Source organism: Coturnix japonica, chromosome 5 (assembly GCF_001577835.2).
Source record: "Coturnix japonica isolate 7356 chromosome 5, Coturnix japonica 2.1, whole genome shotgun sequence".
In the NCBI taxonomy this organism is placed as follows: domain Eukaryota; kingdom Metazoa; phylum Chordata; class Aves; order Galliformes; family Phasianidae; genus Coturnix; species Coturnix japonica.
Genome location: NC_029520.1, coordinates 50,432,209 through 50,446,712, shown reverse-complemented (window position 1 = coordinate 50,446,712; position 14,504 = coordinate 50,432,209). Strand labels below are relative to the sequence as shown.

The 14,504-nt window shown below is 47.7% G+C and overlaps 2 protein-coding genes across 8 annotated transcripts in view; both read right to left on the bottom strand.

Annotated features, from left to right (window-relative positions):
* Positions 1–301: 301 nt before the first annotated feature.
* Positions 302–5,010, bottom strand: CCDC198 (coiled-coil domain containing 198). 2 transcript variants are annotated; one of them, XM_015865887.2, is made up of 6 exons: positions 4,741–5,010; positions 3,699–3,775; positions 2,835–2,921; positions 2,388–2,486; positions 1,967–2,129; positions 302–1,351 (listed from the first exon to the last, which is right to left on the bottom strand). In XM_015865887.2, exons 1-6 carry the CDS (start codon positions 4,919–4,921, stop codon positions 1,119–1,121), a joined length of 840 nt encoding a protein of 279 aa, XP_015721373.1. In that variant the 5' UTR covers positions 4,922–5,010; the 3' UTR covers positions 302–1,118. The 2 variants fall into 2 exon arrangements, with proteins under 2 accessions (XP_015721373.1, XP_015721372.1); XM_015865886.1 differs by lacking the exon at positions 2,388–2,486 and having other exon boundaries at positions 4,741–5,009.
* A 1,097-nt stretch (positions 5,011–6,107) lies between these two features.
* Positions 6,108–14,504, bottom strand: part of SLC35F4 (solute carrier family 35 member F4) — a 93,084-nt gene continuing 84,687 nt past the window's right edge. For all 6 annotated transcript variants that reach the window (XM_032445046.1, XM_032445048.1, XM_032445047.1 and 3 more), the window contains 4 exons: positions 9,828–9,953; positions 8,675–8,867; positions 7,383–7,472; positions 6,108–6,549 (listed from right to left, as the gene is read on the bottom strand). In XM_032445046.1, the coding sequence (XP_032300937.1) occupies positions 6,308–6,549; positions 7,383–7,472; positions 8,675–8,867; positions 9,828–9,953 (651 nt within the window). In that variant the 3' untranslated portion in view covers positions 6,108–6,307. The remainder of the gene's footprint in view (positions 6,550–7,382; positions 7,473–8,674; positions 8,868–9,827; positions 9,954–14,504) is intronic.

Here is a 14,504-nt window from a genome sequence, read left to right as displayed (position 1 = left end):
TGATGAATGAGAACGGACAAATCCCACTTCACTTCCATGCTGCAGATCCTTGGCTTCACCAAAATCAACCCCTCCTCATATGCTGTCATGGTTACCCTTCAGAACTCATCCCATGCCCATCCCTGGCAGCCTGCAGAACCTCTCCAGCCTCTCCTTGCTACAGAGACAACCTCAGGCCAGGAGCTTCTTTCCATCACACATGACTTGTATGAGCACCACATGTGAGAGCAGGATGAGTTACCATCTGCCTCTCTCCAAGTCGTGATGAGTTAACACAATTGAAAGCAGAACAGACAAAGGATTTTGAGCATGAGAAGCAGAAAGAGGGTTTCCTTCCTTTATTGCCTCTAGAAGAGCAAGTTTTGCACACTGTGAGTTGATATATTAATGCTTGGAGTCTCCACACAGTCTGTGCTATGGATGAACTGCTCTGCACACCCTCTCCGAGGGCAGAGCTCTTCCCAAGTGCTGGCAATGCCATTATCAGGAAACAAATCAGCTTTATCTGAGAGAAATTGCATTTCCACCAATTACAGCATAATTCTTGACAGATGGGAACACAGAAGGGAGATGCGTCGAATCATTAAGAGGACAGGTGTATAGAAAAGTGCCAGATTAATTGTTCCAGCCCATTAAATGGTTGACCTTTCCGGCCTACCCTCAGAGCTGAATTCAGAGCTCTCAGGATCCTTCCAGCTCACACATGATGACCATGTTAACAAGAAAAGCGCCTGGGGTGCTTTTTAAACACATACCCCAGACTCATCAGCAGGGCATAAGGTTTCTAGCAGAGGGAAATGAGTGGCCTTGAGGGTGATGGCATGAAGAGCAGACCCACCTCCCCTCACTGCCAACTGAGCAGAGCGTGAATGTTTTACAGTAGATCACACATAGAGCTGGAGGTGTGTACTGAAGAAAAGCCATATGTTTCTCCACCTGGGACAGATATTCTGTCCCATACCCTTGTCATTTCTGGCCACACATCAACCACCTGATTTCTGGTGCTCCTCTATGCTGGTCTCTGCATTCAGAAATGCTGCCCATCACAAACATCATGTCTTTGCCATGGGGCTATCCAGATTGCAGTTTGTTCCTTCATTGCATCCCAAGCCATGCTGCTAAAACTCTTTATCAAAGAAGTTATCAAAGAGTGAAACTCTCTCTGTCCTGGTTCTCACCAGTGGAGGTCTGCGGTAAAGCTGCTTCTCTTCCCTCTCCCAGTCCTCAGAATCAGTGCTGGAAGTGTCCCAAAACAGGTCCCTGCTGCGTGGCTCCTTGCAGAACCACAGCCCAACTTTGCTGTTGCTGCTCCTGGTGTGCTGCCCTGCAAATCCTCCATCCCCTCTGTTTCCTGGGAGAGAAAATAACAATAATTGCAGCTTTCCTCAGAGCTCTGCCCATCCCGTTGGGTTCAGCTGGTGATCACTATGAGGAAGATACTGAGAAATCCCTGTAAGATCAGAGCACGTTTCACCCCCCCCAGCTCAGGCTGCCCAGGGCCCATCCATGGCCTTGGGCACCTCCATGAATGGGGCACCCACAGCTCTGGGCAGCAGTTCCAGGGCCTCACCGCCCTCTAACAAGTTCCTCCTAACCTCTAACTTAAATCTCCTGTTCTAATTTAAAGCCATTCCCTATTATCCCACCACTGTCAGAGGTCTGTATTCCTCCTTTTTATTTTGACCACAGAGAGCTTGTTTTGGGTTTGTTAGCATGAGAAAGAGGACTTTTAAGAATAGGTGTGCTCCTATAAAGTTCACTTTCAGCTCTTCCCATCAGGACCCCCAAGTCCTTCTCACAGGACTGCTCGCTCTCAAGGAGTTCCCCTAGTTGTATGCACAGCTGGGACTGCCCTGACCCAACTCCAAGACCTTACAACATGACTTTGTTGAACCTCACAGGGTTCAAATGACCCAATGAGGACGCTGGGGAGTTCTACATCACCCTGCAACATGGTTCTACTTACCAGGGTGTCCATTAAAATGCTGATTGTGCTCAGCAGGGATGAGGTCTTGGCTTCTGCCACTGTTGCCTCTCTGAAGAGTGTCGAGGACCATCTCTGAGCCCAGCTCCTCCATTGTGTGCTTATTGATTTTTGCCTCCCTGTGGAGATCCCGCTTCAGCTCCGCCTGGGTTTGCAAACAAGCCGTCAGCACAAGCAGCAGAGGAGCAAACGTGTTTTAACAGCTCAACGCAGCACATCATGAGAGAGCTGGCACTACAAGTAATCACACAACCCTGTAGCTCAACCAGGGCAAATCATATTTGCCAAAACAAGCACAAGACAGAACGAGACCCCATGGGAACTTCCTCACCCATAGGGGAGACAAAGAGATGAGGAAACCCTTCCAATCCTCCACCTCTCCCCAGAGCCATCCCTGTGTTACCTCTCGGCGCTGGCGCATCAAGTCCAGCATCTGCATCTTGTGCAAGTGCTGCCGCCTGCCAGGGGGGGCTCTCAGGCTCTGCCCCCTCTTGTCCAGTGTCTGTGAGGTATGAAAAGCATCAGTAAAGACACCTGCATTGGCTAAAATGAAAAGGAACTCCTGTTTGCCAACCCACACCCAGTCCCTCAGGTGCTGCTCAGATGAAGGCAGTGAGCATTTTCCTGCCTGGTTAACGTGCAGTAATTTAGTGCAGGTTTTCAAAGCACTCACAGTTTATCTATCTCACAGCTGAGGGGCACGATGGAAACTCATCATTAAAGTCATGTATGCCAGTGCCTGCCCCCAAGGTGCTGCTGCTCTGCTTTGTTCAGGCTGATATCAGGAGCTGTACATGGTCGGTGAGGTTGTGCCTGCTGCACAGCTCTTGGCCCTTTGCTGTGTGCTCACCTTGGCTTTTGGGGCTCCATCCATCCCTTGGTAGCTCCAGGGCTTTACAGTAGTGACCCCCCTTGGAGTGCCGGCAGGTTCGAGCCTCTGCAAGTGCAATATTTAGTGTTCAGCATTCCTCCTACTACACAAACACCAAACCTGATATGAAGTTACCTAGACATTTTTACAGCTCCAATTCTGGTCTGGTTGCTTGGGATACAAAAAGGAGTTTGGTACCTTCAGCAACACACATCAGTGTCATAATTGAATACAGCATCTCCTGGCAGGACATACGAGGCCAGAACCTGCTTACCTGGCCCTGAGAACCAACCCGTCCATCCAGCCAGACTCTTTTGGTGGCTAAGACCTTACTTTGCATGTGGTATGAAGAGTCCTTCCTGATGGAGTTCAGCAGCTTTACAGGCTGCTCTGAGAATGGATGTCCATCTCAATGAGCTAAGATGTTCCCTTCAACCACCCAGATAACACTGGCTCACTTCTCATCTCAAATATACTCCTCATTTCCCCACCTGTGATGGGAGCTCAGCCTGGCTTCCATAAACATTAAAAGGAACATCATAGAATCCCAGGCTCTATTTGGGAAAGAGATTTAAGACCATCAAGTCCAACTATCAACATAACACTACCAAGTCCACCAATAAAACATGTCCCATAGTGCCACATCCGTGTATCTCTTAAATATCACAAAGCTGATCATGAAGCCGTAAAACATGGCACTAGATGGCAGCATGTGACACCACAAGCTGCAGCCCGGATCGTGCATTGCTCACGTCCCATGTTGGAGAGCAGGATGTTTGTTTGCTTCCCTGCCCCCTGGCCGAGCAGAGCAGCCCCATGTGAACCTTCATACATTCACCCTACCTGTGGTCGCCGAGGTGGGTGCAGCTTGATGATGCTGCTGGCTCCATTCTCCGGCACAGTGTTGAAGTCAAGGGGCCCTGAGGGGTCAGAAAGGCGAAGTCACTTTTTGGGCTGTACTCTACTATAGCTTTCTTTCTGCCCTATTTTTTTGCTTGGTGTGTCCCACCCTCATTTCTCCCAGCGTTCTTCCCAGAGAGGTGGTGGTGCCCCATCCCTTCAGATGCCCAAGGTCAGGCTGGATGGGACTCTGAGCACCTGATGGAGCTGTGGGCTGTTACTTATTAAGGCAGTTCTATAACTGAGCTCAACCTGCCCTGAGCTTTGCGCTGTGCAGCTCCTCCTGGGTGTGCAGTGTTGTGTTATTGCTTGCACAATTAGACATGCACAGTAACTGTTACAGCTTCTCTGTCCTCCCCAGACCTGCCCTGCGGTGTCTGAATGCCATTCCATGTGAGTCATTGAACTCCCACATCTCGGCCTCACAGGAGGGGATTTGGGGATAATGGGCTGGGCAATGGCACAGGGAGACAGGGGAGAGGGCATTGTGTTGGTGTTAAAAGTAAAGCAGGAGGTCCCCTGATGGGGGCTGTGGTACCCCCAGACCCAATCTGTTGACCCCAGATCACTATCACACCAAAGCTTTGTGTGCTGTCACAGCACCCTGCTGTCCCTCCACAGACAGTCCTTGTGTCCCAGCTCCGGGTGGGCACAAACCTTCTCCTTCACCTCTGGGTTTGGGTATGGGACATCTGGGGCGCAGCACATTGCAGTGGGACTCGCCTTCTTCTGCTTCTTGCTAGTGGAGTCAGCCTGGTGCTGTGGGGCTCTGATTTATTTTAATGCCGAATTTCACATCTAATTAAAGTCTAACTCTAATTAAGGTAATGATATGGCTGTGCCCAGCGGTGCACGTTATGGGGTTGCGATATGAATGCTGTGTCTGGCACTGCAGGGATGCCGTGAGATGAGCTCTGAGTCCATCCCCAAAGGCTCTGGGGAGGGAAACAGTTGCTTGGAAAGGCCTCCCCCCCTTTCCCCATACCTGTGGAGGGTCTCCCATACCCGGTCTGGCGGAGGGGTGGGAGCTGCCCGTGGGTTATGGGATGTCCATGCTCCGTTGTGGCTGTTGGGTGCAGGCTGGGCTCCCCCATCACCTCCTCATTGCTGCGCATCGGTGCCACTTGGGTCACCCTGGGGTGCGTCTTGGAAGAGCTGAGGCCCATTTTGTAGAGCTTGGGAAGAAGGAAAAGCCCGCTCTGAAAGCAGGGCTGTAATGCCGAGCCCAGAGTGGGATCCCATTGCCAAATGCACTCAGGTGCCCTCCCCAGCAGGGTTAAACATTGACACGGCTCCAGCCACTGCTTTGTTTTTACCTTCACACAACTTTCAGCAGCACCGCCTCAGCTGGTTGAGCTGGAGGCATTTCTACCAGTGGTTCTTCTGCTAAACCTTCAGTCTTTGGAAAGAAATTTGATGCTCGGAGTACTCAAAGTGTCACAGCATCTCCAGAGCCTCACCAGGAGTACAAAAAGCACCCCTACCCTTGCTTTAGCTCTTGTAGTGGCATTGCTGGAAGTAAAACGAGGTTTATCACTTAAAACATCAAAGCCAAGATTCAGGTTGGATATTAGGAAACATTCATTCTTCAAAAGAGCAGCGATGCAGTGGCACAGCTGCCCAGGGAGGGCTGGTGTCACCATCCTTGGAGAGGTTCAAGGACCATAGAGATGGGGCACTGAGGGACATGGGCAGTGGGCATGGGGGGGGGGGTGAGTTTGGGAATCTGGGAGGGCTTTTCCAGCCTTACTGATTCTATATTGATCAGCAGCACGGCTGTGCAGGACAGCCCTGGATTTCACATTATTTTCCTTGAATATTTAAAGAGGTTCCTTGAAGGATCCAGTTCTGGGCTTGAAGATGCTGCCATGAGGCTGTGTGCCAAAACACACACGTCAGCGCATGCTGAAAGGAAATAAGTACTTATTTTCCCTGTGTGTTTGCATTGGCAGGAGCTGGATTTTCAGTATAACACATCTCTACAGCTCTCTGTTGGTGTAAATGAATGCATCAACCCCAAAACCTATCTAGGGTGGTGCCCATTCAGCCATAAGTGTGACTGATCCTGGGTATATTGGGTCACAGCTTCCCTATGTTACATGATGACAAGAGAGGGAAGACAAGAAGGCCGGGTTGGTTTCCTTTGGCTTTTGAAAGGTTTTTCACTGTGGTGGATGAGAAGAACAATCGCTCGGACCAATGAAATGCTGTAAGAAATGGGATCTGCCATTTCCCAAAGGTGCTGGTGGTTCAGAAGGCTCCAGAAGTTCCTGGGCTTTGTGGTGAAGCTCAGCATCATTGGGTTCAGTAACACAAAAGCTTAAACCTTTGGTTTTGTTTGTTTGTTTTTAATTAGAAAACATTTTATTGTGGTTATTTACACCCTTTCCTTGGTAAGTGTATAAATGTAAACATTTATTATAGATCTAGCTCTCTTATCTTACAACTCATACCCAGTTCAGAGTAAATGGCATTTTTAAGCATACAAGGAGTGAGGAAATTTAAGCTATATTCACAGAATATACATCTGCGTGCAGTACAGTCCACCAGCCCTAAGCTAGTGGTATAGACACTGTGCCATTGGCTCTACTTCTGCTTCTCATGTGTACACTGGAGTCTGTGATGTCGTCGGCGTGATCCTCGCTCTTCTTCTCCTTTAAGCTGTTGATGAACCTCAGGGTTATTTCATCCCACTCTTCGGGGAGCAGCATCAGCAGGAACCCAATGCAAATGATGATGGTGGCTCCCAGCCTCACCACGCTGAAGATCATTTTGTGCTTCAACAGATCCACAGCTGTGAAGGAGAAACAACCCCACCATCAGGAAAAAGACTGTGGCATCAGATCAGCCTGGCTTATCTCCATGACATGCATCTTAGATGGCCGCGCTATCTGCCATCCCCTAAAGTGACCAGATGGTGGTCACTGTAAAAGACTTTTCCTTGTATTTAACCTAAATCTCTCCTCTTGAAGCTTGAAGCCATTTCCCCTTGTTCCCCTGCACAAGTGTCTGTCCTTTTCTTTCCTGTAGCTTCCCTTTAGATACTGAAGGCTGCCATCAGGTGATGTCCTTATGCCACATGGATCATGGAAGGCAGTGAGCTGGAGGTGATGCCTCCCAGGCTTGGCCTGCCAGCTCCACAAGTGTAATAACAGCACATCTGAGCCGCTGCAGGGCTGACAATCACATCGTGCATCTGTGACCTAAATGCCCCTATAAATAGGTGTTTCTTTGTAAATGTGCCCAGATACCTGGAGTTGCAAGGCCAGGGGGGTGAAGGAGGAAATAAGAGAAGCAGAGACAGCAGCTGATGGACGAAGAAGGAAGGACTTTGGAGTAAAGCTCCATATATACAGGCTGCCCTCATCAGTCACCAGCTCTGGGGCTGCTGCCTGCCTCCCCTGTGCTCAGTATGGGCACAGCCACCAGGGAAAGGAAGACAAAAGAAATGGCTTTATCCAACCAAAAAACCCACCATCACCAAGGGCATGTGTGGGAGCCAAGCAACATGGAATCACTCCTGAAATACGTGGCAGCACATTCTGACCACTTAGACAAAATAAACCTGATTCTGCTGTCTGCATGCTGATGTGCTTATCTGCCAACAAACGAGCACAGGGCTTGTACCTGCATTCCCAGGGACGCTGAGCACTGTGCCAATGGAGATCAGAATGGGGTACGTAAGCACGACACCAACGTTAACCAGAATGTTGAAAGCTGGGAAAAACGGATAAAGTAACACATGATTATGCAGAAGAGCACTAGAATGAGACTCTCCTCCTCTGCTCTGACCCCAGAAGTGTGATGGGAACTCTATGAGAGTCATTAAGGTTGGAAAAGACCTCTAAGATAATCTAGTCCAGCCACCAACAGCGCCCACTGACCACGTCCCTCAGTATAAAGGGGCACTCATGCCATTAGCCTTTGAAGTCAGCTAAGGAGGCTGTACTTAGACCACGCTCTGGCTTCAACATTGAAGGGAATACATATGCTCAATGTGGATTTATGGGATGTTCTGGGTTTTTGTTTTGAATATAAGTAGTCCTGGACAGCAGAACTGGGTGGTAAATTATCACTGCTTTTTGTCAAATTGATGCTCACAGAGAAGCTGCCATTCAGCTTAGAGCAGCACCCAGGAATGGCAAGGGCTTATTCTCAGCACCTCAGCTGTCAGAGCCATTGTATTTTAGCATGGATGCATTGGTGGGCTGTGCACTGGCAACGACACCCTCTTTGTTTCCACTTAATATACTTGTAGAGGAGACAAACCTCTACTATTATGAAATAATTGAGGCTTTAGAAAAGGAAAGCGTGTTCTTATACCTGCAAATTAAAACACCCCTGGGCTGAATCCAACAGCTTTTCTGCCTAGTTAGAGAACAGCAATAGTGGTTCTGGAAGGAGTGTTAGGGAAGAGAGGAGGAGAGGAGAAGGCTGCAGGGAATAAAACAGCACCAGCCTTTGCAGACCCCCAAAAAGCTGTGCAACCTCTGCCCAAAGCCTGCAGCACCCCTAGAAATGTGTCTCACTTCAGTGGGTCTCCATATCAGTGCTGCATACCCTGCAGAGCCTGCCAGGAGCTGCTCGGCTCCATGCAGCCCTTTGAAATGCCATTTATAGCAACCAATCTGGGACAGAGGAAGTGAAATATCAATAACACCATTGTAGGAATGCAAAGATGAAAAGTGAACAATTAGTACGAGCGCTCCATGTTCATTCCCTTCTACTAATATTAGTGTTAAGGCCTCCAATGGAAAGTGTTAATCATTGTTCAAGGAGTACCAGTGTGCATGGAGGTCAGATTCCATATCCTGGAGAGCTTTGATGCTTAAGCAGGGGGAGGAAATGTCTGTGTCTGAGGCTTTGTACAGGGTGCAGAGGGAAGGGACAGAAAAATGAGCACCTGTTTGATAACATACCTAACCAGAGGCCAGCTACTCCACACAGGTAACCCCAGGGCACAGCAGAGAAGGGTGACCAGTACTCCACCTTCGTAAAATACAGTATGATTGGGGTAACAGAGATGAAAATTAAATTGAAGAAGCCCAAGGTGGAAACGAAGTGAGCAGCCTCCCCGAAGTTCGCACTGCCAAGAAACATTTTGAACAAAACCTGTGAAGGAAAGAGAAGGGTTTTAGACTTGTGGCTTGTGTGGAAAGCATCCTCATCAGCACAGCATCCTCTATGTTGAAGAGCATCAGTTCCAAGATGGACCCTTGGGGGGACAGCACTTATTACCAGCCTCCTGGTAGCTGGACACAGAACCACTGACCACAGCCCTCTGGCTGTGACCTTCCAGCCAATTCTTTATCCATCTAAATCCACCCAGCCTTCAAACCCATCTCACTCCCATTTAGAGATGAGGATGTGGTGTGGAACCACGTCACAAGTCCATGTGGACAACATATGATGCTTATCATAAAATGCCAAGAGGAGTATAACTCAGAACCCAAAGACATAGCAGTCCATGTAAGGGGAGTTACAGGAGTAAACACGGCCACCTTAGCCCAGCCTAGAAGGTGGGCTATTTCCAGGTCAGCCATGTCCCTCCCTTCTTCATCTCTCACCTCCAAGAGCCTCTACTTTTATCAAGCAGGAGTCAGAGCCCTGCTGTCACTAATACAGCAGGCAAACAGGGGCTCTGAGCCTGGCACGAGAGTAGAATACACAAGAGCTCTGCACTGCAGACCAGGGACGAGATGTCTGTCCCTGCAGAAGGGATGCGGTGCGGTCTGCTGTCAACCTCTCCTCCCTGCTGCATATGGCCAACTTGAAACAGAGTCAATGAATGGCAGTGGCAAGAAATGGTTAAAACATGACCCTCAACTCCTTGCAGCAGGATAACAACAGAGTTTTCATTAAGGGCTTGTAAAGCAAAGGCATTCTGAGTATTTGGCAGCTACAGGCTAATTAGTCTGGTAGTAAAATTTCTGACATTATGACACCGCCCGGTCACAGCATGAGTGGTAAATGAATCGAAGCATTTAATTCATGGGGACCCTCTCAGCACATTCACATTTGTAACATCTAATGCTAAAGAAATAAGAATATTAATAAACAGTGACGACCCACCTTATACAGTGCAGACGTAGAGGCTGATCCAACAGCATATGCCACCCCGATAATTGAATCACCCTGGAAACCATCTGCATATGCCATCATTACGATTCCTGTGATTGCCATTATTGCTGCCACTATCTGCACAGACAAAGCAAAGCAACGTGAAGCTCAGCACAGTTTCATTACACAGAAAGAGATTATCACTGTGGGGGGGGGGGCTTCAATGAGTGTCACTAGCTACGTTCTGACTTCAGCCCTCCCCGACTTCCCTTAAATAGGTGGTTATATACTGTTGGGAGAGGTGTAAAACATAATGGAAGTGTATGCACTGAGAGTGATATGGATCTACAGCATTGCAAACTCTCCTGAGAACTACTCATATAACATCCATCGTTACGCATTTTACAAGCTAAAGACCCACTTTAAAGATGTGACTCCAAAACTGAGAGATTTCTAAGATATTTTGCTATGCAAGAGGATGAATATTCATCAAAGCCACCACTTGGACCTGAAATGCAAACATTTTGATGGGAAACCTTCCAGGAGATCAGCCCAGGAGAATAACTCTTGTGCTGGGGAACAGCTGCACACAACTGGGAGCTGTATGTGTTTCCCAATGGTTGTGCCAGCTTTCTCAGACAGATGTGGTCAAGTGTCTTTGAGAAGCATTTACCTTCATGGTCAGGGTTTATAGGGTTGGGGTTTTTTTTTTTGCCTCATTTGAAAATCCCAGACAGAGCTCTTAAGAAACTCAAAGGAAAAAGAACATAAATATCTATCTACACAGTATGCGAAATCCTGGGTCCTGACTCCAGGGAGCTTCCTGAATGGGATCATTCCATGCTTTATTCTTTGCAAAACTCCTTCTCTCTACCTACCTGCCCTAAGCAAGTAAATTCAGTGTCTTCACCCCTTTTTTTTTGCTTTCAAAGACAATGGCTACCTAACTTCCATGGACTGCAGAGGGAAATGTTTCCTCAGACCTGGGGGAAATCACAGCTCAGTTTCTGAAAGATGGGTTTTTATATGGATTTGAAAGGTAGAATTAGTATAGCATTAAACACCTTGCCATGATAAAAAAAGATTGCTTGTGTACTAGAGCTCAGCAGAGAGCAGAAGACGCACAAATAATCTCTAATCTTGGCTGTTACGGAGTCATCAGCAGCTTGTGGGGCTCAGATGCTTTTCTCTTAATAGACACCCATATAAATCACACAGTGAGGAGGACAAGGAGGGCCCTCTCTGTCCATACAAACTAAAACAAATATGGTTATGCTCAACAGCACACCATGTTGCAGTCAGCTCCTGAGCAGCCCGCTTGGCAAGCAGGGCTTTCATAGAATCATAGAATGGCTTGGGCTAGAAGGGACCTCAAGGATCATGAAGCTCCAACCCCCCACCACAGGCAGGGCCACCAACCTCCACATTGATACCAGCCCAGGCTGCCCAGGGCCCCATCCAACCTGGCCTTGAACACTTCCAGGGATGGATGGGGCATCCACAGCCTCCTTGTCCCTGGGACAACTCCAGACCAACACCAACACAAGATGGGCACTGGGTTAGAAGTTCATTCTGGAAAACCTCACTTAGCTGCACATAAGAAATGTTTACTAGCAGATGAACTTGAGCTTCATGTGCTTCACACACACACAGGCAAAGATTTCTCCATAAAACCACCTGCCCTAGTACAGAGCAGCCCAACTTTCAGATCTCACAAAGGGTCTCCAAGAGTCCCAGAAACCAACTGTACCAAGCAGATATGAGTTATGCTGAGGCAATAAACACAAAACCTTCATAAAACAACTTCAACAGCACCACGTAGAAGAGCAAAGCCATGTCTCAGGGGGCACACAAGATGAGGACACGTGTAGATGTGTCCATGCATGGGTCATGATTGGGAATCAACAACCAACTCCCACGGTGAAGGCAAATCTCTGAGACTGCAGCTAAAATGTTAGCACTCCTAAATCCCAATGGTTGGAAGGGAAGCAAATCATCTCCCCAGCCTGATTACATCCAACTCTGAAAGAAAGTTGCCTAATTTAATCAACAATTTAGAAAGCCAAACACCTTTTCCCATGAAACAACCACAGCGATGGACAGATATGGGGCATCCTCTCATAAGACTTAAGATACATATGACCTGATATGGGAAAACAGAGAGAGCATCATTTCAACTTCATGTTCATGCTCTTCCTGCAAATCACACACCACTGCATTAGCACAGCTGACCTCATGTTGTTTGCTTTAGAAACCTGAGCACACATCCTGCAGACAAGCAGCAGCAAGGTCGCAGCCAGGCAAGGCTGGTTGCTGCAGCTGACAGCTCGTTTAACAAGGCTTTTAATTAGTGGAAGAAGGGAGTAACTTTCTCTCAGAGCCTATGTAAGGAATGAAATAAGCCTGCCTTTTTCCTGGGAGACAGCTGGGCCAACTAACACTAATACACAACTAGTTAAGAACAATTGCTTTTCTATATGGAGCATATGGCAAAATAGGGGGTTGTAGTAAGGAAATCTGAGTCTACACTCCAGCCAACCTACCCAATAAACATCAATTCAGGTGCCAACTTCACAGAAGAAATACAACCGTGGGCTCAGACTTCGAATGTTTAACACCTGGCTACATCTAAGCATCATAAACCCACAGAGCTATTCAAAGATGAGAAGTCATTCACATATTTATGCTTGCTCTGAGCCACAGCTGTCCAGCCTTCCACAAATCCCTATGTAACATGGACACAGTGTGCATCTTATTAATCTGTAAGGCATTCATAAGTGTCCAGGCAAACCAGGTTATGGCATAAGTAGGGCCTGTGTGATGTCCCTTGCACAGATACTCACTGTGGCTAAGGGTTTCCCTGCACTGAAACTCTGAATTCTTGCTCTTCCATAAGTAAATAGATACATGTTTATTGCTGTGTATATCAGTTTCATAGAAATATTCTTTCTCCAGTGTGTGTGTTATCATAGAATCATAGAATGGCCTGGGTTGCGAAGGCCCACAGCGCTCATCCAGCTCCAACCCCCTGCTGTGTGCAGGGTCACCAACCAGCAGCCCAGGCTGCCCAGAGCCACATCCAGCCTGGCCTTGAATGCCTGCAGGGACGGGGCATCCACAGCCTCCTTGGGCAACCTGTTCCAGTGCGTCACCACCCCCTGGGTGAGAAACCTCCTCTTATAATATCTAATCTAAACCTTCCCTGTCTCAGTTTTACTCTCTCTGGTTGTCACAAGCTCCTTTAGCATCACTGCAAAGCACAAGTAACTGCAAGTAACTCAAATACCAACTCAAATACTCATTGTGTGGAGCCTTCCTGCAGCTATTTGATGCATCCCCACCCAAATCTATGCTACGCCATATAAGCAGCCATCACACCATACTTGTCCTTACGCAGCCCACCTGAAATCCTGCCTGCAGCTGCATCCCACCCCCATGCACTGCAGATTTGCACCACATCTCCCAAGCTCTGACAGAACAAGTAGCTGAGCTCTGAAATGCTGGCTGGGCTCCAGGCTGCTGTGTGCTTCTGCACGGGGTATGCAATTACCCCTTTTCTTTCCATCCCCTTCATGTCCAAATAACCAAATCACGCCTGCTGTCTGAGATGCATTCATATTACCAGAGGCTGAGTCCACGCTGCTTTGCTGTGTTTTAGTTCTCATACACTCTCCTGTGTGGTTATTAACATCATTAAGTGTTACTCTAGCAGGAGGGCTGCTGGAAAACACTGCTAATTACCCTTCCAGCACAGTGCATTCAGAATCTGCCACTTAGCAGCAAAAGCAGCTTCTTTCATGTGCAGGATTTGCTGTTGGCTTCCTCTGCCAGCTCCTTCTTGTACAAACCTCACTGTTTTTTACAGCATTAACACTAATGCATATTTATAGCGACTTTGTATCAGTCAGTGAAAAACAGCTAATAACAGAATAGCTTCAGTATTTATCTTTTTTTTACCTGCTTCCTTTACAAAAGTGGGCTACAGAAATGCAGTAACTGTGTTTGCTCTTCCACTCAGTATCACCTTGTACAAGTGAGGAGTAACAGCAGGAAGCTGAGCTGATCAAGGGACTGAGGGGGGAAAACAGCCTCAGAAGTCACTGCTCCTGTTAATTGCTGTGCAGAAGAACTGAGGATTTCAAACCCTGCCATCAGCATGATGGGGGTAGGGCACGCTCAGATAGCTGAGATTTTATGTTTTTAATTATATATGAAATAGATATACAGATGTCTGGCTTTAGCACTGCAAGGTGAGCTGTCCATGCCTTTACCTTCACAACATGGACCTTTTGCTCAACCCATCCAGCAACAACCCTTATCCAAAGGAGAGGTTCTCATGGGACAACAAGTGGCTGCCCAATGCTTCGTGTTATTACAGACTGCCTAGGCAGTCTTCTATTCTATGGACTCTCCTGGTCCAAGGCACAAGGAAGAAAACTGCTTTGGTTAGAACCTAAGCATTTATCACAAGGTTTAAAATCAAATTAACTGACTGTACTCAGCCCTGTAACCCCACTGAGCCTGACACCTGTAACTGATCTTCAGCCTCACGTTTGGACCACAAAGCTAAATGAGAATGGTTTCATGGTGAATACATACCATGATGTGGTATGTACGTACCATAACGCAGCAGGACTATGGTAGTGCAATAGCTTATGGTTTGAGTTAAGCACGAAAACAAGAGAGGTG

Excerpts from the sequence above, each read along its gene's own strand:
- CCDC198 (XM_015865887.2), bottom strand. The coding sequence starts at position 4,921 with ATGGGCCTCAGCTCTTCCAAGACGCACCCCAGGGTGACCCAAGTGGCA. Across the intron at positions 2,487-2,834 it reads ATGGAGCCCCAAAAGCCAAG|ACACTGGACAAGAGGGGGCA; the intron begins GTGAGCACACAG and ends CATACCTCACAG. Across the intron at positions 2,130-2,387 it reads TGATGCGCCAGCGCCGAGAG|GCGGAGCTGAAGCGGGATCT; the intron begins GTAACACAGGGA and ends TTGCAAACCCAG.